The sequence below is a fragment of the Podarcis filfolensis genome (genome assembly GCF_964270895.1).
Source record: "Podarcis filfolensis genome assembly, chromosome: 1".
Classification (NCBI taxonomy): Eukaryota; Metazoa; Chordata; class Lepidosauria; order Squamata; family Lacertidae; genus Podarcis; species Podarcis filfolensis.
In genome coordinates, this window is record NC_139604.1 from 120,869,381 (window position 1) to 120,893,925 (window position 24,545).

Sequence of the window (24,545 nt, forward strand, 5' to 3'; positions counted from 1 at the left end):
CAGCCTGTCCTGTTCTGGAGTCAATTTGCTGGATACCGAGTTGGGTGGGCCGGACTATTGCATACCCACAGACATTATGCAAATGGCAAAGTTACTTGTGCAACAGCTGGATTTGCATCTCTAGCTGTAAGGATTGTGACTGATGCAACAAACCGGTACTGAGTCTGTACAACTCAGCCTCTACAGAGAGAGGTAGGAATATCAGGTCTTAAAGGTAAAGGTAAAGGGACCCCTGACCATTAGGTCCAGTCGTGACCGACTCTGGGGTTGCGGCGCTCATCTCACTTTATTGGCCGAGGGAGCCAGCGTACAGCTTCCGGGTCATGCGGCCAGCATGACTACCGCTTCTGGCAAACCAGAGCAGCGCACGGAAACGCCATTTACCTTCCCGCCAGAGCGGTACCTATTTATCTACTTGCACTTTGACGTGCTTTCGAACTGCTAGGTTGGCAGGAGCAGGGACTGAGCAATGGGAGCTCACCCTGTCGCGGGGATTCGAACCGCTGACCTTCTGATTGGCAAGTTCTAGGCTCTGTGGTTTAACCCACAGCGCCACCCTTAGGGTCTTAGGGTCCCTCAAAAGACATCCTTTTTACTGTGTGTTCACAGTGACTTGTGCTCATGATGGTTATATGAGTGGTTATAGGTGATCCTTTCAGTACTGTGTTTGCCTGAAAGTTTTGGGGGCAGACCTACTGCTTTGTTTCCAGTCTGTGCATGTCCTGCTAAAATCCCATCACTTTAAATGTTCAAGGGGTTTGTTTTGTTTTGTCCTGTTTTCGTTGCACTATATTGCAAGAGTGCCTCTCCAGGCGTCAAGAATGTGGTAAAACTGAGGGAGCATCGCAGAACTAGTAGTAATAAAGCAGTGTGGACGCTCCTGTATAAATCCTGCACTATTACAGCATCAATGACAGGTTGCAGAATACAGCAGCAAAATTAAAATACCAGTCTGAAGGGGTCCCTAATGAATATGGAAGGCAGGGGGTGTCCAAATTCAGAATTTCATTTTTAAGCGATTGTGGCTCTGCCAATAAGCCAAACCAAGTTGTGTGTCAACTGAAGAAACAGCTTTTCTCTCCCTTAAAAGCAACAATCAAACACATTGTTTTGTGAAGAAGTAAAAGTAGTATTTACTTACATAATCTAGGTCTGGAACCAGCCAATTACAGTAGCAAAATGAAGGCAGGTTTATAACTACTATCTAAGTTGCAAACATGCAAAATATAAGTTCAAAAGTGGTGTCTGAACTGTGGGCCTAGTCTGGCTGTGTGGTGTGCAGCCCCCCCACTTCTTGTTCAATCTGTGGACCTCCACCACCCCTCTCTCATTTGACAGGGGACACGGGCTTGTGTTACCTGCTCAACCTTGATTTCTGCATGCAGAAGTGTTGGTGATGGAAATGGTTCATCAAACAGGGTTGGTGATTTCTAACTCAGGTGTGCAGCAAGGCTTCTCTGAGGCCAAAGGAAGAGAGGGGAGGGGAGGCTGGGTTGTCCAGTGTACAGTCAATTTGCTCTTCTTGAATACAACACCATCTGAGTATCTTCTGTGATGGTGTATTGAGGCCAAGGAGGAATTTCTTCATGGCTGAATAAACCAGGTTACTTATTGAAGGGGACAGATGGGTCATTCCTTGCCAAGAGGATGTAGAAACAAGAGGCAGACGAGAAAAAGGAATGCCGCATTTTCTGTACATATTTTTCATCTCCTTCTCCAAAGAACAGGGTAGTATTGACCAGCCAGCTGATCTGATCCGTTGCCCAAACGAAGGAAAAGTGATGTGTGGCTTAGTGGCAACATAGCTGGCTGACAGCCCTCTATGGCTATTTGAATCAACTTCCTTTGTCCCTTAAAAGGGCTTTCCTGTAACCAGACATATAAAATACATTTCAAGCACATTACTTTCCCCCCCAAAATCCTGGGATTCTTAATCTCTCACAAAGTTACAATTCCCAGCACCTTTAACCCAAACTACACTTCCCAGGATTCGGGGGGGAGGAGAGGGAGGAAGCTACGTGCTTTAAATTTACAGCGTGGGTATGACATAAGTGGCTTGCCAGAGTATGACAGCTGTTTCTACAGAAAACCTTTGGCATCCTTGGAGGGCCTTTAGAAGGCAGAACATCTGGGGAATCTTGGAACAATCGCACAAGCTCCCTTTCCACCCCTCCACCTCCTCTTTCCCCTTCCAATGTAAACAGAGAGGCTGTGGCCATTGTGCAGCATCTGTGCCACTCCGAAGATCCTGCAAACAGAGGAGCATCAGCACATATCCTGGTCATGTTCTTTCCACTTGCGCATGCAAATGTCCAAGATGCTGTTTCGAGAACTGGGCTGAGAGTTCTTTTTGTCAGGGCCTGGGAGAAAACCACGGGTCGATAAAAGCCGTTTAAAAATTTTTATTTTAAGGATAACTATCTAATCACGGGACGCGGGTGGCGCTGTGGGTTAAACCACAGAGCCTAGGACTTGCTGATCAGAAGGTTGGCGGTTTGGATCCCCACGACGGGGTGAGCTCCCATTGCTCTGTCCCATAATGCTCCTGCCAACCTAGCAGTTCAAAAGCACGTCAAAGTGCAAGTAGATAAATAGGTAGCGCTCCAGCGGGAAGGTAAACGGCGTTTCCGTGCACTGCTCTGGTTCGCCAGAAGCGGCTTAGTCATGCTGGCCACATGACCCGGAAGCTGTGCACCGGCTCCCTCGGCCAATAAAGCGAGATGAGCGCCGCAACCCCAGAGTTGGCCACAACTGGACCTAATGGTCAGGGGTCCCTTTACCTTTACTTTACCTAATCACAGGGCAGCAGGTGAATCAAGCTTAAAAGAAAAGGTGCAGAAGGAAAAATAGTTTTCGCCGTAGGCAAGGTTGTGGGTTTTTCTCCCAATGCATGTACAAAAATCATGCAGGGTTCCAATGCTAAGTATCTCAGTGTGTTTATAAAGCTTGGGGATTTCCGTGAGTTCAAGTGTGTCTAAGCTACACGCTGCTATCTCCCTCTCCTCTGAGCCTGACACTTGATCTCAATGCTTTGCTGCTCCCCCCCCCTTTCCTTTGGGCTGCGAATGTGATAGGGGACGAGTGATGCAACATCTCTTGGCCTAGAAAGATAACTGTTTTCTGAAATCAGCTGAGCGGAATACTTCTCCGCCAGGCAAGGTCAAACGCCGCCACCCCCAGACTGTGTAGAAACGATTGCAGAGTGTCCCAGGAGCAGGCTGCTTGTGGCCAATTGTGCGGCAATTCCAGAACCTTCCTCTGACTGATACGTAGTGGGAAGTACGCGGTATAATAGGCAAAACTAGTTGTGATGTTGGCTGGCCTGTTCTCTTCAAATGAATTTGACTCCCTCAATCCTGAGACTAGACTTGAGGGATCAAGATTTCCTTAATTAATCTTCTGTTATGTCTGCAAAGGGATTCGCCATCCCGCTTTTTATTTATTGAAATCGTTAATATTTATATACTGCTAGCCATAAAGAACACCACAGAAGTTTGCAACATTATGCATACTGAAATATACTCAGAGTCGCAAAGTGATTTCATGCTCTTTATTCAGCTCATAGTGGTGAGGAGGAATGAATGAAAGTCCCCTCAAGGTATCTGCTTTATATACATTATTTACACAATGGGCTGCACATGATTGGCTAATTCCGGAATTCTACTGTAAGCCAATCAGGTTGTGGATTCACTTCTATCTGGAGCATGATTGGGTGGTTCCTGCCAACCAATCATATTGCTGCATTGTTCTAGGACCAATCTGACTGCTGCATTCTGAATCCTATTGTTCTAGGACCAATCAGACTGCTGCAGTTTGGATCCTATTCAACTCAGTACATAACACCCCTCCCCTCTAAGTTCCAGTCCTGCCCGGGAGGTCGCATTCATAGTCCTCGAGGTACGCCGGTGGCCTACGTGTGCGTTGCGGCCTGGGGTGTTCCCTGGTCCGGGGTTCAGGTTCTGGCTCATGTTCCAAGGATGCTGGCTGTGATGGGCCTGTCTGGTCTGGTGCAACCGGCTCGCTCAGTCGTGGTTCTGGTTCCGGTGTCCTTTTGGCTTCGCGGGTCCTCTCTGTATTTACTGATTCTGCCTCTCCTGCTGGCCCCTCCTGCTCTATGGGCCTCACTGCCCCTCTGTTCCCTTGGGACTCCTCTGACCTTTCCTCCTCCTGGTTTTCTCCCGGGAATCGTCGCCGTATCTGGTCGCAGTGGCGGCGCCAGCATTGCCCCCCATCCGTTAGCACCTCGTACGACACGGGACCAGTGACCCTGGTGACTGTGGCGGGTACCCATGCTGGGCCTGCCCCAAAATTCTTTGCGTACACTGGGTCCTGGGCCTCGAAGGTCCGGGGGTTCCTGCCTTCCCCCACCACTACCTCATCCTGAGCTCTATCGGGGTGAAGGTGGTCCAATCTGATTGCAAGGCGCCGACCCATTAGTAGTTCAGCGGGGCTCCGGCCAGTCGTTGAGCTGGGGGTGCTGTGTTGTGCTAGGAGGAATGTGGCAAGGCGGTACTCCCAATCCCCTTGCGTCATGCGGCGAAGGGTGTCCTTGGTGGTCCGCACCATGCGTTCTGCTTGGCCATTGGTGGCAGGGTGGAATGGCGCCGAACGGATGTGGCGGATGGCGTTCTGCGCTGTGAAGGTTTGGAATTCTCCTGACGTAAATGCAGTCCCGTTGTCTGAGACGAGAGTGTCAGGGAGCCCGTGGGTTGCAAACAGCCTGCGTAGTACCCGGATGGCTGCGGACGTAGAAGTGGACGGTACCAGTGCGACTTCCAGCCATTTGGTGTAGGAGTCCACCACTATGAAGAATGTTTTCCCCTGAAAGGGGCCAGCGAAGTCCACATGCAGGCGTGACCATGGTGCTCGGGCGGACTCCCAGGACTGGACTGGGGCCCTTGGGGGATCTGGGCGGGATTCTTGGCAGGCCTGGCAGTGTTTGACCCAGGCCTCTATCTCTCCGTCGATCCCCGGCCACCACACATAACTCCTGGCAAGGGCCTTCATTCTTACTACCCCTGGGTGTGTCTCGTGTAGGGCTGTGAGGACCCTTTTGCGGAGGGGCTGGGGAACAACGACCCTGCTTCCCCATAACAGGCACCCCTTGTGGGCCGACAGTTCATGTTTGCGGGTTGTGTAGCCGGCGAATTCTGGCCCGGGGCTGCTGCTGGGCCATCCCCTCCACACCCAGTCCAGGACGCGGGAGATGACCCTATCTTTCTTGGAATGGTGTGCAACTTCTTGTGCCTGAATGGGGCGGTCGGGAAGCAGCTCCAGGCTCATAACCTCTTGTGCAGGTGCTGGGTCGGGGCCTGTTTCCGGTAGTGGTAGCCTGCTGAGGGCGTCCGCATGGCCCATCGCCTTCCCAGGGCGGTGAATCAGTGCATACTGGTAGCTGGCAAGGAAAATTGACCACCTGAGGACACGAGGAGACAGCACTTGGGGGGTCTGCTTTTCGGAGGCAAACAAGCCAAGCAAGGGCTTGTGGTCAGTCACCACGGTGAAGGGCCGCCCGTACAAGAAATCATGGAATTTTTTTACTCCCTTCACGATTGCCAGACCCTCCTTGTCGATTTGCGAGTAGTTCCGCTCGGTTGCGTTGAGTGTCTGGGAAAAGTATGCCACCGGTACCTCTCTTCCATCCGGGAGTTGGTGTCCCAGGACAGCGCCAATGCCATAGGGTGAGGCGTCGCATGCTAGCACCACCGGCAGCCTCTCGTCGAAGTGTGCCAAGACCGAGTTTGAGACAAGCAAGTCCTTGACTGCCTGGAATGCGGCCTCCTGGCGCTGGCCCCACACCCAAGGGGCCCGCTTGTCCAGGAGTCTGTGTAGGGGCTCCGCTACCGCCGCCTTGTGGGGAAGGAAGGAATGGTAAAAGTTCAATAGTCCCAAGAAGGCCTGAAGTTCAGTCTTGTTCTTGGGCGCTGGGGCATCACAAATGGCCCGTACCTTGTCCCCAGTCGGGTGGACCCCTTCTGCGTCCACCATAAATCCCAGAAAGTCCACCTGAGGCACTCCTAGTAGACATTTTTCCCGCTTCACCTTGAGACCCGCCGTCTGGAAACGGTGCAGAACGGTGCGGAGGCGGTCCTCAAACTCCTCTGGTGTGGGCCCGGCAATCAACACATCATCGAAGAAGGGGGTGACGCCAGGAATCCCTTTAAGGAGAGAGTCCATTAGATTCTGGAATATGCCTGGTGCCACGCTGACACCGAATTGCAGCCGCTTTACCCTGAACGCTCCTCTGTGCGTCACAATCGTCTGTGCCTCTGCTGTGGCCTCATCTACTGGCAGTTGTTGATATGCTTGGGCCAAGTCCAGCTTGCCAAAAATTTTCGACCCAGCCAGGGTGGCAAGGACATGGCTGACCACTGGCACTGGGTATGCATGGGCTGTGAGGGCCTTGTTTATGGTACATTTGTAGTCTGCGCAGATGCGGACCGAACCATTCGGCTTGACGGGTGTGACGATTGGGGTTTCCCAGGGGGCATTAGGCACCGGCTCCAGCACGCCTTGCTCCACGAGTCGGTCCAATTCCTCGTCTATACGGGGTTTCAGGGCGAACGGGACCCGGCGGGCCTTGAGCCTGACTGGTCGTACTGCGGGGTCAAGCTGTAGAGCAATGGGGGGGCCCGTATACTGTCCCAATTTCCCATCAAAAACCCCCGGAAATTCCTTGCATATGGCGTCCACGTCCACTTGTAAGCTCGTGTGGTTCACCCCGGTGACGGCTAGCCCCAGTGGTCCAAACCATGCCAATCCCAGTAAGCTAATGTAGGGGCCCTTGACCACAAGCAAGTCCAGTTGCCGCGTCCGCCCTCGGTATTGCACCCTGAAGGTCCCCACCCCCATTGTGGGGACCTTACGTTTCTGGAAGTCCCGGAGGGTGAATGGGGCCGGCCTGAGTTTGGGACCCCCAGTAGGACACAGTTTCCTTAAGGTCCTTGCCGAGATTATGGATAGAGTTGAACCCGTGTCAAGCTCCATGCGGCATGGGGCCCCCTCTATCTGTACCTCTACATAAATTTTCTCTACGTTGGGGTGGGGCAACTGGTATACCTGGAAGTCCGTGAGCTCCGTCGAGTTGCCTTGGTGTGTTGGGCCCCGGGACCTGGGGCTCTTGGATTGGTCATCTGATGCCTGGCGTCGGGTGGGCCGAGCTCGACACACCCGGGCGATGTGTCCCAATTTTCTGCACTGCCTGCACTCTGCGTTGCGGAAACGGCAGGTCCTCCTCTCGTGACTGTCTCCACAGCTTGCGCAGTTCCCTGCTTCTCGTCGAGGCAGCTGTGGTATGTGGGCTGCTTGAGTGCGCTGCTGTACTCGGTGCACCTCCTCCCTGTTGGATCCTGAGTCGTCGGTGAGGTCTTCGTGGTGGACCCTCGGTTGGGACGGCTGGCTCGGCCGTGCCTCTTGCGTCGACCTCTCGGCAGCTTCCGTTGCCAGGGCCTCCTCCAGAGCGACCTGGAACGTTAGGTTCTTCTTAGCGTAGAGGCGTCGTTGCAGCTTCTCATCCTTCAGGCCACCGACGAGGCGGTCACGAAGCATGTTCTCCAGCTCTGAGAAGTTGCAGAACCGGGCAGCTTGGCGGAGAGAGGTCACAAACCCAGTTATGGTTTCCCCAGGGGCTTGCCGCTTTGCATAGAAGGCATTTCGACGAGCCACCACAGAGGGCTGTGGCGAAAAGTGCCCCTTCAGCTGTTCCATTATTGTTTTGTATGGAACAGTAGCGACGTCTTCGGGTGCAAGGAGAGCCCGGGCGATTTCAAACGTCTCCTCTCCGCAGACGCTGAAGAATATCGCCCTCTTCTTGGCGTCTTCTTCATCGGTGACCCCTTTGGCTTCTAGGAGGAAGGTGAAACGGGAGGCATACGCTTCCCAGTCTCCAGATGCTGGGTTGAACGGCGAGAAGCTGCTGTCGGTTGCCATTCTGAGTTCCTTGTGTCCCGGAGCTGAAGCCTGGATACACGGTGCGAGGCAGCGGTGCGGCAGGTGGCGGTGCTGCGGTGCTGTGTGTGGCAGTCAGCTCAGCGGGATCCCATCCTCGTCGCCAGTGAAATATACTCAGAGTCGCAAAGTGATTTCATGCTCTTTATTCAGCTCATAGTGGTGAGGAGGAATGAATGAAAGTCCCCTCAAGGTATCTGCTTTATATACATTATTTACACAATGGGCTGCACATGATTGGCTAATTCCGGAATTCTACTGTAAGCCAATCAGGTTGTGGATTCACTTCTATCTGGAGCATGATTGGGTGGTTCCTGCCAACCAATCATATTGCTGCATTGTTCTAGGACCAATCTGACTGCTGCATTCTGAATCCTATTGTTCTAGGACCAATCAGACTGCTGCAGTTTGGATCCTATTCAACTCAGTACATAACACATACAAAACACACAATTAAAAGCCATTATTATTATTATTATTAAATCAGAGATCTTATTGCCTTCCAACCTCCTTCCATGTCGTTTGGAAACTAGATTTTCAAAATGATTCCCATTTTTACGCAAGGAACAGAACAGTGTTCTATCATTGCAATTCTCATTTTTTTCTCATATATGGTAGGGTGGGAAAGAGTCACAGTTTATGGGATTTGTTGCCCCTTGATTAGTCAGACACCTTCACTATACTTCTTCCAGCTCCTGCTAAAAAATAATTTTGTTGAAGAAAGCCTCCCCAGACATGTAAATTTCATAGGCCTTTTTGTATGTCTTTTATAAGGTATGTTTTTTTAAAAAATTGCTGGTATTTTATTTGGGAATATTTTTTTTTAGGCTAAATCATTTTTGCTTTCATCGGTAATTTTTATGTATATTTTATATAAACTGCTTCCAGGTTTTGATGATTAAATGGCATATCAATCTTGTTAATTAAATAAATATACAATCAGCTCAGCACCGGAAACGTCTGCCATGGGTGTGTGCATTTTGACGACGAATACTCAATGGTGAAGGAGAGATACTTTGCACATGGTCAGAAGTAACTCTCTTCTTCCTAGACATAGTCTTCACATATTCCAGGGCTGAACTGATTGGAAACGGGATTGAAATATACCCTTGATGAATCCTGACTAAAATAAAAGTATATTTCTCTTTCTTTTGTAGGCGAAGGGGATTTCTCCCTTTCCCTTTCTTGCTCTGTGGCGGCCATTTTTGGAAGCTGGCCTTGGTGCCCATTAGTTTGGTTGACATAGCAACCCCAGATAGCTTTATTAAGCATGACAGCAGCTGTATAATGGGCATTAGCTGCCTTTTTTCCCCTTTCTTTTCCAGCCAGCAACCCCTGCAGAAAGGCCACAGTGATGATGACGATGAGTGACCCCTTTGAAAGGCCCGATTTGGGCATGCTGTCAAGTGTTAGGAAACAGAATCGCTGCTTGTGAGGTAATACTCCGTGTCAGAACAGTAGGCCTCTTGTTCAAAGCCTTTGGCAGTCCCAGCACCTTTCCAAAGCATTAATGAATTCCGGATCCTAACGAGGATCCGGGGGAGTAGAATCATAGAATTATAGAGTTGGAATCGACTCCCCAGAGTCATCTAGCTCAACCCCCTGCAATGCAGGAATCTTCTGCGCAGCATGGGACTCGAACCCATGAACTTGAGATTAAGAGTGTCATGCTCTACAGACTGAGCAACAAGCATAATAAAACATTACTTTAAAAAAAAAACAACAACACTTCCCTATACAGGGCTGCCTTCAGATGTCTTCTAAGAATTGTAGTTACTTATCTCCTTGGCTCAGGGGTCGCATAACTCCATAACCTCCAACATTTCTCTGATGAAAACAGGGACACCCTAAGGCAGGCATGTACAAAGTCCGTTTGGGGGGGCCTAATCCACCCCCCTGGACGGTTTTATCTGGCTCCTGTGGCAGTTTATTGATTGGGGTCAAACCTTTAAAAAAGGTTCAACAACTTCAATCCTGAAAAAAGCTCAAGAACTTTGGTCGGCCCTCACGCATGTTCACTTCATCCAATCTGGCCCTCTTTGAAAAATGTTTCGGCACCCCTGCCCTGAGGAAAAGCGGGACATTCTGGGATCAAATCAGAAAGCGGGACAGCTTTTGTAAATCCAGGACTGACCCTGGAAAATAGGGACACTTGGAGGATCTGAAATAAACTGAGCAGAGAAATTAGGTAGGTTAAAATCAAGTGTTTTTTTCTCCGGGTACGGAAAGGTACGCTTTTATTTTGGAAACATTCCGAATTCCGCGACCAACCAAATTGTTATGAAATAGTGAGCAAGCTTTTCAGATCAGTAGCGCTTTTTCTGGGTGAGTGTTAAGCAGAGGAGGAAGGGTAGAGTTAAGAATCAAGAGGGCTTAGTAATTGAAGCCACAGCGACCACATTAACACTGCACATATAAAGCGCTCTGAGAACGCTTTAAACAGTCAGGATTCCCACCCCTGCCCCCCAGTAATTCTGGGAGCTGCAGTTTGTGAAGGGTGCTGCTGAGAGCTGTTAGGGGAGACCCTTATTCCCCTCCCAGATCTACAATTCCCAGAGTAGTTGCACAACCAATCTTAAGTGCTTTAAAGGCCTGGTGTGAATGTGGCCAGCATCTGCATTAGTCAAAAATACATATTTTTTTTGCAACTCTTTCCAGGATACGGCAAGATCTCTTTTATAAGGCTGCCATACGTCTGGACATTACTGGGATTTCAAAGGCGGAATTGATGTCCAGGGGAATTTCTCAAAGTTCAGTTGTCTAAAAATGTTTTTTTTTTGGGGGGGGGTCTTCCCAAAAAACTTTTGGGATGCCCTGGTTTTTACTTTTTGAAATATGGCAACCCTGGCGCTGAGGTCTGAATCACAGAGCCTAGGGCTTGCCGATCAGAAGGTTGGCAGTTTGAACCCCCGCGACGGGGTGAGCTCCCGTTGCTCGGTCCCTGCTCCTGCCAACCTAGCAGTTCGAAAGCACGTCAAAGTGCAAGTAGATAAATAGGTACCGCTCCGGCGGGAAGGTAAACAGTGTTTCCGTGCGCTGCTCTGGTTTGCCAGAAGTGGCTAAGTCATGCTGGCCACATGACCCGGAAGCTGTACGCCGGCTCCCTCAGCCAGTAGAGTGAGATGAGCGCCGCAACCCAGAGTTGTCCGCGACTAGATCTAATGGTCAGGAGTCCCTTTACCTTTATCTTTTATTAGTCACTTTCTGCTTCCTAGGAAAAGGGAAATCTGTGGTGATACTGATTTTGCAAAAAAAAGGGGGGAGGGGGAGTGGAGCTAATTAAAGGACAAGTCTAAGAATCTGCCATTTTTGAAGCAGGTGTTCAGTTAAATAGCACAGAAACGGACGGGAAGCTTGAAGTGGTAAGTGGTATGGTACTGTCCCTCCATCCTATCCTGTGTTAAGTGATTTCAGACTGGCAGATTAGCCAATATGCCACTCCTGAACCACTGCAAACACCCACAGGACTGCAGGATCCTTTAGCGCCTCTTCCATTCACCTCTTTATAAATGGGGGACGAACCACACATGCAAATGAATCCTGTAGATGATGTTCCTTTGCTGGGAATGTGCACACATTGCCCTGGTCTATATATCAGTGATGCTGCCAAGCTGCTACTCAATGAACGAGGGGGACATCACAACAGTGCTATTGCTGATTATCTATCCCTGGCAGATGCATGCATGTTCAGCTGGATCAAAGCATCAGTTTCTCAGATTCCACTGATTTGAATTGCTGACAGGTCAGTTGTGGGAAACATGCCTGGCTTGCAAGAGGCCCCCCAGGTGTGATACTTGGCATCTCAAGGTGGAACTGGGGATGATGAGCTAATATGGATCAATTGCCTACACAAAGCATCTTCCTTCAACCCAAACCCTCTGTGCTTTTCTCTTTCTATGGGCTGTGCTGTTATTCACATCCAGCCGAAGGCAGATAAAGTAACAATTCTCTTAACGGCAAATGGGCATCTTTTGCAAAGTACTGGAATACGAAAGGGGGAGGGGAGATAAAAGAATGCATTCGGGGACCAGGTGGATTAGTTATTTATAATAACCTAACAACTGTGTTTTGATGCAATATAAATATTCCTCCATGTTCGCCCTCTCTGGAATGCACCCCATGGTTCCACGTCTGTGTTTAAAACGATATTCCAACCCCATATAATTGCTGTGGAATGCACTCCCGAGAGGTGTGGATGTGCTGGCAGGCGCATAAGCCCTATGTGTGGATCAGAACAAAGGTTAAAAGCCCCACGCCTTTGCAAAGCCCCACGGCATGTGCCCCCTGGCACGCTCCCTACCTCTCATCTCCAGCATATGGTATTTGAGAGGCATGTTGTCTCTGGAGCTGGAGGTAATATTGCCATCATGACGAATAGCCATGGACAGCCTTCTCCTCTGAGGATAAGGATGGAAAAGGGATTGTGCAATCCAAATCATTTTTATGAGCGCTCCGGGAAATCGCCATAAGGTTTGGAACCGTTTTGTGAGTTACCAGTGTTTGTGCTTAAAAGAGGAGCCTAGATCACACAGAAAGGATATACAGTCGTACCTTGGAGGTCGAACGGAATCCGTTCCGGAAGTCTATTCGACTTCCAAAATGTTTGGAAACCAAAGCACGGCTTCTGATTGGCTGCAGGAAACTCCTGCAGCCAATCGGAAGCCACGGAAGCCCCATCGGACATTTGGGTTCCAAAAAACGTTCGCAAACCGGAACACTCACTTTCGGGTTTGCGGTGTTCGGGAGCCAAAACGCCCAAGTACCAAGGCGTTCAGGATCTAAGGTACAAGTGTATAATATGAAGTGAAGGCTTGCAGCAGTGGCCAATTTTCACATTGCAGGAATGGCCTACTTGGTACCGTTTACATTGCTGACTCCATCATGACCATGCAGGGACATTGGAAGCTGGAGCCCAGCCAAGCCTTGAGGACAGCAAGTTCGCTAGCCCTGATTTATCTAATTATTTAGGCTGCTAGCCTCAGCTCTGAACACCTACGTTGCCTTTTCAGACATGCACGAGGAGCATGTAGCCTTCCAAATACTGCTAGCCTCCAATTCTCATAGCCCTTGGCCATTGAGTCCAACAGCATCTGGAGGGCCAAAGCTTGCTTTTAATATCTGCACTTCACCATCAAGCAAAACATTTCCTCTCAAACGCTCTGCAGGTATTCCACCATATTCAAATAAAAGACAACACCACAGTCAGGGCTTTTAAAAAAACAAATTCTAATGAAAACAAATGCTTCTCCCACTCCCACAGTTTTTATATTAAACACACCGGCTCTCCGCACAAGAGCCAAGAGCCCTATTTTCATCACGCAAGCGGGAACTGCGAAGGAAGGACGTCCCGGGGGGAAAGTTCTTAACTCTTGAGTTTCAGGTCCAAGGGCTTCAGGAAGTGTGGCAAAGGCAGGTCGTCTAGCGCCTCTGGGAACTGATCTGGCGTAATGGTCCCGATTAAGACTTGCATGGAACTCACAAAGAGGGAGGGAGGCGCTAAGCCCGCCAGCCACTGGAACCTGGGCTTCCCCAGCAGGTCCTGCCATTGCTCAGAGTCCTGCAGCAGCTGCTCCTTCATGGCACAGTGAGAGCCCTGAGGCACAAAGAGGAACAGGGAGTCCAGGAGAAGCAGCTTGGTGCGCAGGTTCGAGGCCGGGCTCTCCCAGATCTGCTGCAGGAGAAGGTCCAAGGGTGTGTTCCCCGTGCAGTCAACAAGGCAGGGTGAGGCCCCGTGGCCCAGCAGCAGGAGCAAACACTCAGGCCTCACCAGCTCGCAAGCCACGTGGAGGGCGGTCTTGCCTCCTTCCACTCGGCTGCACCCTCTGCGGTCCAAATAGCTGGCCCGGTCGCTCGCCGGGAAGTCTCTGATGGCCTTCAGGATCTCCAGAAGGATGTGGACGCGGTTGTAGCGCACAGCCATGGCCAAGTGAGGAGCGGAGGAATGGCAGCAGCTGAAGTGAAGGCTGGGGATAGCCAGGGCACTCTGAGGGAAGTTGCTCAGCAGGTAGCGGGCGTAAGGCTGGTGGTTATGCACCAGGGCGTAGAGGAGGGCCTCGGAAGGGGAGTAGGTGCTGACTTTGCCCCCTTCCTGCCAGTGGAAGGCCTCCATGCGCCTCATGTCCTCCAACAGCCACACGGGCAGCTGGTCCCTCACCGCTTGGTAGAAGGCAAAGGAGGACTTCTTGCATTGCTTCTGGGACTGGGAGCTGTGGCTGCTGTAGCTGCTCAGCCATTTGATGTTCCAGGGCATCGCTGGGGTGGCGCGTCAAGGAAGGTGGCTTCTCAATGGTCTACCAAGCCGTTTCTTCATGAAGGCCCAAGAGAGGTGAGAATGCTGGGAAAGGAAGAAGCACAATGATTAGGACACACAAGCACACTGCTGCCCACTCAGACGTTGCCCCTCTGAGCCCATTGTACAATTCTTATCAGAGGGTGCTCTTCGACACAAAAGTTGTGCATGCACACAAAGGCCACCGGTCATGGATGATGGGAACTCCAGCCCAACACCTGAAATGCGCCATTTTGGCTAGTCCCAATTTAACGTGTGTCTTACTTCACACCCCCACAATCTTGCAAAGGTAACTGCAGCTTGGGGAGCAGGGCAATTTGGACCAGGAAAACATCATGGGTGTGTGTGCGTGTCAAAACACCTTAATTCCCCAGTGCTATAGTTCTGTTCAAATTCAGACCCCCACGCCCAGCTGCATTAAAAGAAAGACAAAAACATCAGCAGATTGACGCTGCTCAGTTTTTTATGAACTTTTTTTTTTTTTGAGAAGCAGGAGAACTCTCCCATAATGTGTTGTTTGGACCTTATGACATGCACTGGTTATCTCCCGCTTGGACTACTGCAATGCGCTCTATGTGGGGCTACTTTTGAAGGTGACTCGGAAACTACAACTAATCCAGAACATGGCTGCCAAGCTGGTGACTGGGAGTGGCCTCCGAGAACATATAACACCGGTCCTGAAGGATCTATACTGGCTCCCAGTACATTTCCAAGCACAATTCAAAGTGTTGGTGTTGACAGAACCTTTAGAAGACATCTGCAGGCAGCCCTCTATAGGGAAGCTGTTAATGTTTGATGTTTCATTATGCTTTTATATTTGTTGGAAGCCACCTAGGCAGATGGGCGGGATACAAATAAAAATTATTATAACTAACACTAAGTCCCCCCTCCCCACTGAGTGTAATGGTATTTATCCATGTGCTTTCATCAAGCAACTCCCTGTGTAGTTCAGAAACACACGTTCTCAAAATACCTGTACAGTACCCAAACCATATGGCCAAGCCAAAGGCACCTTCAACTCCAAAAGAAGGCTTTCTGAGAGCAAAAGTGGTCTTACCAGTGACTTCACGGGACTATAGAAAGCTGCCAGACCATTGGTCTACCTGGCTCAGTAGATCAGACAATACTGAACTAGATGGACCAAGGGTTTCACACGGCCAAAGGCAGCTCCATATGTTCCTTCCAGCACCACCCAGCATAGAGCAGTGTTGTTGTAACTTAGTTGTAACTAGCCTTTATTGGCATAAGTTAAAACAGTAAAATCATAAAACCATGCAAAGTCATCCAAATACATTGATAATTCAAACACATACAATAAAAAGACTAGATAACCACCATTAAATAAATCAGGCAACTTTAGATTTAGCTTTAGAAATCTCGGCTAAGTATCACGAGACTATCTTGATAGTTTCGGGAGTATCATCCCTCAACAGATATTGGATTACAGACTCTCTGCAAATCGATATTTTGAGCTGTAAGGGAGTCACTAGGAGATCTCTGATGGGCGTTGAGAAGAGGGCAACCCAAAATTATGTGGTGTATTGTATCTGGTGTTTTCTCATTACAGGAACAAAATCTGTTCTGGGAGAGGATTTTTTTGAAACCTTCCAAACAATATAGATGAGGGGAATGCATTTAGACAAGCTAGCATAAACGCTCTGCCATGCGATGGAGTCTCTAAATCAGGCATAGGCAAACTCCAGCCCTCCAGATGTTTGGGACTACAATTCCCATCATCCCTAGCTAACAGGACCACTGGTCAGGGATGATGGAAATTGTAGTCCCAAACATCTGGAGGGCTGGAGTTTGCCTATGCCTGCTCTAAATTATAAAAGTAATTAAGCATCACTCCATTGCGGGGCTGCAATCCTAAGTAGACGTGGCACAGTGGTTAGAGTGCTGGACTAGAACCTGGAAGACGAGGGTTCAAATCCCCACCCAGCTGTGAACTTCACTTGGCCACCTTGGGCCAGTTTCTCTCAGTCTATCCTACCTCACAGGGTTGTTGTGGGGGTTCAATGAGGAAAGAGGAGAACCATGCATATGTCAGCTTGAACTCAATGGACAAAAAGGTGGGATATAAATTCAAAATTAAATAATTACAGGGTTTTTTTAATGTTGATGTCCAGAGAGCCTTCTCTTTCCCTCTACTAACTCCTCAACCTTCCTTCCCACCTCCCACATCACAATGGACTTTTAATTTTATGCTATTTTATTTATTAAATTTGTAAGCCGCCCTCCATCTGAAGATCACAGGACTTGTGCATCCCACCAAACCCTCTGGCTGATTTAGCCACTGTCTGCAATGTCCTCCTTTCTGCAGCAGAATCTTAAGCAGCTCTAGATAATAATTGCCTAAACCCCCAACAAAGTCTGCAAGGACACTTCTCCCCTCATCCTTTCACCTCTTGTGCCTCCTAATTTTCAGCACAACAGTTAGCAATTAACTTTCCTCTCCTCCCCCCACTACCCCATGTCCCTTTTTAAAAAATATAATAAAACAGGGAGGGAAGAGCTGGTTGAACAAACAGGGCAGCTTAAATCTGGTCCGGAGACTGCAAACAACTTCCCTTAAGGCAGCTGAAACTGAAAACTGCAAAGTTAGCTTTTACCGGACACCAGGAATCTAAACAACTTGTAGGCAAAGATCTGTTCAGGGCCATTGCCCTTGAGGTTTCCTAGGATAGGATAAGGAATATTACCCCCCCCAAAAAAAAAGACACAGGACATGTATTTTGATTTAACTAACAAAGCTATCTATGGTCACATTCACACCACCCATTTAAAGCACTGTGATACCACTTCAAATCACCATGGTTTCCCCTGAATAATTTGGGGAGCTGTAGCTTGTGAAAGGTGCTGAGAAATGTTAGGAAATAAGAGTGGTTTAACAGTGAATCCTTCTTCCCAGGGAACTATGGGAATTGTAGCACCTATAAGAAACTACAGCTCCCAGAGTTCTTTGGGGGAAGCCAAGACTGTTCAAGGTGCTATATCATGTGTAAATGTGACCGACGTCAACTTCATTGACTGGAAGTTCCTGGTATAACAGAATGAAGAGCATGCCTTGCAACATCCTTAGATTGCGCCAAACTCTATTGAGCAGGCATTTATCGTTAATGGGCACGAAAAACAGTGGGAGGAGATCAGTTTGCTTTGACCCCCAAAGAGGCAAAAGATAGGTTATGAAATTCAAAGCTTGAGGCATAAACAGCATGTCAAACACTGAACGAGAATTACAGCTGAAGCTCTCGGAACGATATGTGCTTCAGAACCGCAGTTCTTGACATGGTGAAGCAAATTGGCAGAAGGGCTGTGGCTCAGCGGCAGAACATGCATGCAGAACAGTCTTGGGTTCAATCCCCAGTATCTCCAGGTCAGATTGGAAATGTCTGAAAGCTAGAGAGCTGCTACCAGGCCGTGTGTAGACAACAGATGAGCTGGATTGTCTGCCACCGAACCAGTGTAGGCAATACTGAGCTAGATAAACCAATGTTTTAATTTGGACTCTTCCTTCCTTGGGAGTTTTTTAAAGCAGAGATTGGATGGCCATCTGTCGTGGAGGCTTCAGTTTATATTTCTGCATAGCAGGAGCTTGGACTTGAAGAAGAGTTTGGATTTGATATCCCGCTTTATCACTACCCAAAGGAGTCTCCAAGCGGCTAACAATCTCCTTTCCCTTCCTCCCCCACAACAAACACTCTGTGAGGTGAGTGGGGCTGAGAGACTTCAGAGAAGTGTGACTAGCCCAAGGTCACCCAGCAGCTGCATGTGGAGGAGCGGAGACGCGAACCCGATTCCCCAGATTACAAGTCTACCACTCTTCACCACTACACCACACTGGTTGGTGACTCTTGGCATCCCAACTCTACAATTCTATGGTATAAGGCAGCTTCATTTGCTCCTCTTTCTTTGTGGAACCTCAATGGGCTGCTCCAGTTCCATGCATCCGAAACCCAGAATTTGTGCAGATTTAAAATTCAGAAAGGTAGCAATCTACAAATCTTCCCTACGCTCCCTCTGCACTCCCAGATTCCCAATCAGTATAACACATGCAGTAATGTGACTTCCCATTTATTTATTTTCTTCCTTGTAGCAACTCTTGACAACAACCCAGTGCTCTCCCAATGTATTGGCTTGCTCTGTGTGTGTGTGTGTGTGTGTGTGTGTGTGTGTGCAGGAGATAATGCCAAAGTTTGTGGAGTGAGTGCAGGGGTGGGGGAGGCTCCCTGGAAGGCAACTTTTTAAAATATATTTATTTATTATTGAATTTATATCCCACCTTTTTGTCCATTGAGCTCAAGGTGCCATATCCATGGTTCTTCTCATTTAAACCCCAACAACAACCCTGTGAGGTAGGCTCGACTGACCACTGGAGACAGCTGTTTGGAAAAGGGCTGCCTTACGGGCTTTGGAGCTCGTGGGTTTCCCAAGCACCTAATGGGGCAAAAGTTGTTGCTTTTTAGAAGGATATTCTCCTTTCTGGCATCTTTTGAGCCCAGCTCAGGAGGATTATCAAAGCACGCTGTTGTCACTGCTGCGTCTCTCTCTTCCTATTGATACCCCTGAGATGAGGGAACTCTGCCAGCCAACTCAGAAACACAGTTTTCTGTCATACTGGCGCTTGCTGAGAAGTTGAAAGGTACTCGCTTCCTGGCTCAAAGAAGCTTGCTATGAAACAACTGAGACCGTCACCTCAGTCGTTGGTCGGAAGGGACAAAGTATGAAGCGGTGTCACAGTGAATCAGCTGGCAGGCCTGTGACAGGAGCTTCAGTTCACATGACCAAGCTGGCGTCCCTGAGAACCCCAGTTGAGTGTAGCGATGCAAAAATACAGTGTGCAGTGAGCTGGGTGTGCGACTGCACCCAACTATGAAGCTGCCACACCGCCAGCCTCACCCCGCTGCCAAATCTGGTTGCATTCTGGCAGCTGAGGTGAACATGGTTTGAGTTGTGCGATTTACCACAAAAACTCACTCAATGTGCACTCTCCATTGGCCAGTTCAGTCATTTTGAGGGGCCCCAAGTGCTTTCAGTGTGAGGCAGCTGCTTGGTCCATTAGCTCAGTATTGCCCACACTGACCAGTAGTGGAGCTCCAGGGTTTCAGGGAGGGTGGGGTGTCTCTCTCAGCCATACCTGGAGATGTTGGGGATTGAACCTGCGACGTTCTGCATGCCAGGCAGATGCTCTGCCACCGAGCTACAGCCCTTCCCCATTCCAGACCAATGAAATGCCACAACTTTGTCTTTCCAGATGCTGCAGCCCCATGATCTAGGCTCTCCCCACCTTCTCCAGCCACCTCCTCCTCGCTGCCTTCGCCTTTCTTCCAACACAAGCCCAGGCTCCCCTCTCCAGGCCCTCCACTCTCCTCACCTCCAAGCTCAGGAGTCCTGCTCCCCTCCTTGCTTGGCAAATTCTCTCTCCTGCCCCATGGCATTCTGGAGAGGACCTTATTACTTTTAGGAGAACGATCTCCAAGGCCAAGGCTTCAGAGCAGAATGGAAAACTCCTCACAACCCCAGGCTCTGCAGCTCCCCGCCCCCCAAACTCTCCTTCTTCCTTCCTTGGAGGTTTTCAAGCAGAGGTTGGACGGCCATCTGTCCTGGATGCTTTCCGTTGCGATTCCTGCATTGCAGGGGGGGCTGGACTAGTTGATCCTTGAGGGTCCCTTCCAGCTTGACAATTCTACGATTCCCCCGCATCATTTCGAGGCGCCCCCCTTCTCTTCCTAGATCTCCATCTTCGCCTCCCGCGCCCCCAATTCTCTCCTCCTTCGCCCCAGATCTCCCCTTACGCCTCCTGCTTTTGCAGAGAAAGGGGTCGCCCGCCCCACTTGCCGGTGGACGGACGCCTCTCGGAGCCCAGGGGAAGCGGCTGCTCGACGGGAAAGAAGCCCGAGCGGAATCCTCCTTACCTCTCCTCCGCTGCCGGCGATGATGCCGCCTCGGACTTGGAAAGGGGAAATTGCGCGTGGGCGCCAACGCCGCTCGCCGGCTCCTTACAGCCGAGCCGGCTTCCTGCTGCTGCTGCTGCTGCTGCTGCAATGAATGAGCTGAGCCTCTCGCTCCTGCTCTCCGCCCTCGGCAACCACACGCAGCTCAGCCCGGCCCTCCGCCAGCTCCTCCGCGGCCTGCGCTCTCCTCCCCGCTCTCCTCCGCTGCTTGCGCAGAGCTGGATCGCCGCTTCCCTTCCCGGAGCGCAGGAGAGGCAGCACCGCGCAGCAGCAGCAGCAGCAGCAGCCAAACCTCGGCTGCCTCCTCTAGGCTCTTTTATCCCCTCCGGCCCGGGGAAGGTCAGTCCGGACCGGGGAAGCGTCCAGCGCCCCGTGATTGGTCCCCGCCCGGGGCTCCCCCAACTTCCCATTGGCTGCGAGGGAGGAGAGGCCGGCGCCCCGCGACGATTGTTTGCGTCAGAGGGAGGCCAAGTTCCAAGGAACTTGGCCGGGCTGCGCGCGCGCCATGGAGACCGAGCGAGGACGCGGAGGGAGGCAGGAAGAAAGAAAGAAAGAAAGAAAGAAAGAAAGAAAGGGGTGACTCAGGTGGCATGGGTGCCACCCACCACCCCCGCCAAGGGGATCAGGTGGTCCTCTCCAGGCACAGCAGAGTTGGGAGAGCCCAACTTCCACATGCGCGCGCGCGGATCCTCTTCCTTCCCCTTCTCTCCAAATCTCTCGCACCTCTTGGGGTTTTGCAGGCTTGCAAGTATCCAACTTTGCTGCTGCTAACTTTTTATTTGTTTACTTCATTCAGTGAGTCATCATCACCTCCGCTATGGAGAAGAGCTCTTCCGAAATCTATCAGGAAGAGCAGGGGTTTAGTTTGACCTCTACGCACAGGGAGGCGCGCAGAGGTGCCCTTGCTGGGCGCGGGAGGGTGGTGGTTGTTGTTGTTCTCCACATTCAGCGTGAGCAGTTGTGCGTCGTGTCTGAAAGTGGGAAGAAAGGTGACACACCTCAGGGTTCGCCCCAGGGACAATCCGTTGCCTAGAACCTGAAATTAATGATTAAGACTGTGACATTTGGGCTGTGCCCAGGAATTTTTTAAGGGTGTGTGGTTTGTGTGTGTATTCCCGTTGCCTGAAAAATGGAACTAAAACCTATATTGCTTGGATTGAATGCACAACCTCTTTAAAACCAGGTCTGTCCTACTTGTGGTCACGGTGCTCACAAGTGGGTTTGTACGGTTGACTAGAAGGTATTTTGAAGGTTGCTTGTGAAAGCATTCTTGCAGTCTTATTCCAAGCATGTTTGCTCAGAAGTACATTGGGTTGTGGGACGCGGGTGGTGCTGTGGGTTAAACCACAGAGCCTAGGACTTGCCAATCAGGTTGACGGTTCGAACCCCCACAATGGGGTGAGCTCCCGTTGCTTGGTCCCTGCTCCTGCCAACCTAGCAGTTTGAAAGCACATCAAAGTGCAAGTAGATAAATAGGTACTGCTCCTGCGTTTCCGTGCGCTGCTCTTGTTCACCAGAAGCAGCTTAGTCATGCTGGCCACATGACCTGGAATCTGTACACCGGCTCCCTCGGCCAATAAAGCGAGATGAGCGCTGCAACCCCAGAGTCGGCCACGACTGGACCTAACCCTAACTCTTTACCTTTTACATGTTGGGTTGTGAGTGACCTTTCAGCAGCGCATACAGTAACTCACTGTGGGTTCCCAGATGTTGTTGGACTACAACTCCCATCATCCCTGACCACTGGTCATGCTGGCTAGGAATGATGGGAGTTGTAGTCCAACAACATCTGGGGACCCACAGGTTGAGAAACACTCTGCTAAATGGACACCATATATATAAAAAAGAGGAAAGTGTGCATTTTTCCTTCAAAAGTATTGCTTTCTATCCAATTTAATAAATCAGCTAAGATTAATTAACCAGGTGACAGTCCTGGAAGTCAGTCCTCCTGATTTCAACGGAATTTGGCCCTGTGCAGCTCTGCCAACCTTTGGGGGCCAGTTGACACATTTGGAAGTTTGAGGAAGTGCCGTGGTCCCAGAAATGTTGCTGTAGGGATGTGACATAACAAAAAAAATGGCTACCAAGAGCAGCAAGAAAGACAAGACCGCAAAATGGTGCGAGTCCCCCATCAAGCGGGGGGTGGGAGGAAGGAGGCACTGTTACACTCACTCACTCACAGAGATAAGCTCTGTTCAGAACAGCAGGGAGGCTGGGTGTCCAATCCAGGCACCCAGGGAAAGTTTACAGGGGTGGCATGCTCAGTGCTGGGGAGGCTGAGCCAGTGCAAACAGGAACTTCAATATGTGCTATAATCTGGCCTTGGAATGTGTTAGGAAAGTGTATCATTCAGAGCGTTTGCCAAGCTCTATGTGGAAACCTAGACTGAGGCAAATAGCATTGTACATTCCCCACTGAAAGTAGGTCAATGCAATCCAAACAAAGCTATGAAGGTCTCCGGCGATGTCCCAAATTTCATTTATTTGGTCTGGCAGAACTTAGGAAATACCAAAACCAGTGTCTAAAATTGAGCTTGAGACCCCAGGCCAAAATAACCCTTGATTAACGCAGTTCTGAGAGAAACAGTTTAAAAGCCTTGCTGACCTACCCAGGGTAAAAAAACCCAGGCTGCTGCATTTGGAGACCAGCTGACGTTTCTGAGCTGTGTCCAAGGGCAGCCCCCATTGAACACAGAGTAGTAACTGGAAGGGGGTGGAGTCAGCAGAGCCCTTCCGCCTGGCAACCATTCCACAGTGCATTCACCTTAATGGAGAATGAAATCTGAACCTTCGGAAGATTGTGCTAATAGGAAGAGAAGTTGACTTTGAGGATTAGCTGTGACTTTCTTTCGCCCAAGGTCACTCACACACAGCCACTTTTGATAGTAATGATAAGACTGTTGTCAGTACAATACCATTCTGGTATTATGTTGTGATGATATAGACAGCCACAAATGGAGCTGGTTTCCTTGACCAAAGGTATGCACTTAACAATTAAATTTTAGTTGGTATTATGCCATATCTCGTTTGTCGTTTAGTCGTGTCCGACTCTTCGTGACCCCATGGACCAGAGCATGCCATATCTATGTGGCTACTTTTGAACCATATGATAAGCCATATGAATAAGCACTGAGCCAAAATGTGTCCACCAGTGTCCCAGAAGTTTCCTTCCCTGAGAAAAAAGACTTCCATTTTCCTCCTTCGTTCTCAAGGCAATTTAGATTATCTTTAGCATTTCTGTGGGCGCAGGATTTTGAGCTTACCTTGAGCTGCGAGGCAGTCGAGAGAGATGTGTCTTTTTCTTTCCTGTGTTTCTCCAGTGCTCTGTGGCCTGTCAGTCTGCCTGCACTTCTTGATCTGGAAAAAGCCACATGATGCCTTCTTCTGGTCTTCCATTTCGGCTTCTAGAAGCTGTCAGCATTGCGACAGTGGGCACAGCCCAGGAAACCCATTTGACTAGTCAACTAAACCAGGGGCTGGTAGCTGAGGGGTCTCAAACCTTCAGTGAATTAGAGACTTCCCCTGCATGCAAAGACTGGCTCCGGCGGATTGAGAAGACAAGACCAGTATAGGGCCCAACAGTAGATAAGGCCAGTGCCGGATTTATGTATAAGCTAAACAAGCTATAGCTTAGGGCCCCACTCTCTTGGGGCCCCCAAAAAAATTTAAAGAAAGACACCTGGATGTACATTTCCAAAATATAAGATAAAAAAATAAAATAAAACCTACATACAGCAACAGTTTTTTGTGTTGTGTAGGCTCCTATTTTGTTGTGTACAAATGGCTTTAGATACCTATTAGGTCCATATATTACCATATAGCATATACCGTATTTTTCGTCCTGTAGGGCGCACTGGCCCATAGGACACACCTAGGGTTTTTTTGGGGGGGGGGGATTTTTAAAAAATATTATTTCCCCCCCACCAGCCGCGGGGCTGGGGCGGGGGAAGCTCGGGCTTCCCCCGACCCCAGCCCCAGAACAGGCTGCCGCCCTCAAGCCTTGTGAGCCCGGCGGGACCTCCCACCGGGCGCGCAAGGCTTGCGGACATCTGCCCGAAGCACAGGGCGTGCTGCACAGGGCGCCCCGTGCTTTGGGCTGCAGGCTGCCGCCCCAAGCCTTGCACACCTGCAGGGACCTCCTGCCGGGCGCGCAAGGCTTGCGGACATCTGCCCGAAGCATGGGGCGTGCTCTGCAGCGCGCCCTGTGCTTCGGGCTGCAGGCTGCTGCCCGCAAGCCTTGGGAGCCCAGCGGGACCTCCCGCCGGGCTCCCCAGGCTTGCGGATAGCTTCCTGAAGCCTGGAGAACGAGAGGGGTCGGTGCGCACCGACGCCTCTCGCTCTCCAGGCTTCAGCGAA

General features: G+C 50.1%; 1 protein-coding gene and 2 long non-coding RNA genes across 4 annotated transcripts; 1 reads left to right on the forward strand and 2 right to left on the reverse strand.

Moving 5' to 3' along the window:
- Positions 1-3,402: 3,402 nt before the first annotated feature.
- LOC310766757 lies at positions 3,403-10,399 on the reverse strand. The gene is made up of 2 exons (XR_014550404.1): positions 8,399-10,399; positions 3,403-3,521 (listed from the first exon to the last, which is right to left on the reverse strand). It is a non-coding gene; the product is annotated as an uncharacterized lncRNA (long non-coding RNA).
- A 2,754-nt stretch (positions 10,400-13,153) lies between these two features.
- ANKRD9 (ankyrin repeat domain 9) lies at positions 13,154-21,221 on the reverse strand. Of its 2 annotated transcripts, none has more exons than XM_083619656.1 (2): positions 20,152-21,221; positions 13,154-14,281 (listed from the first exon to the last, which is right to left on the reverse strand). In XM_083619656.1, exon 2 carries the CDS (start codon positions 14,195-14,197, stop codon positions 13,310-13,312), a length of 888 nt encoding a protein of 295 aa, XP_083475782.1. In that variant the 5' UTR covers positions 14,198-14,281; positions 20,152-21,221; the 3' UTR covers positions 13,154-13,309. The 2 variants fall into 2 exon arrangements, with proteins under 2 accessions (XP_083475782.1, XP_083475783.1); XM_083619657.1 differs by lacking the exon at positions 20,152-21,221 and adding an exon at positions 18,519-18,668.
- Positions 21,046-23,863, forward strand: LOC310766559. The gene is made up of 2 exons (XR_014550249.1): positions 21,046-21,179; positions 23,510-23,863. It is a non-coding gene; the product is annotated as an uncharacterized lncRNA (long non-coding RNA).
- The last annotated feature ends 682 nt before the right edge of the window (positions 23,864-24,545 follow it).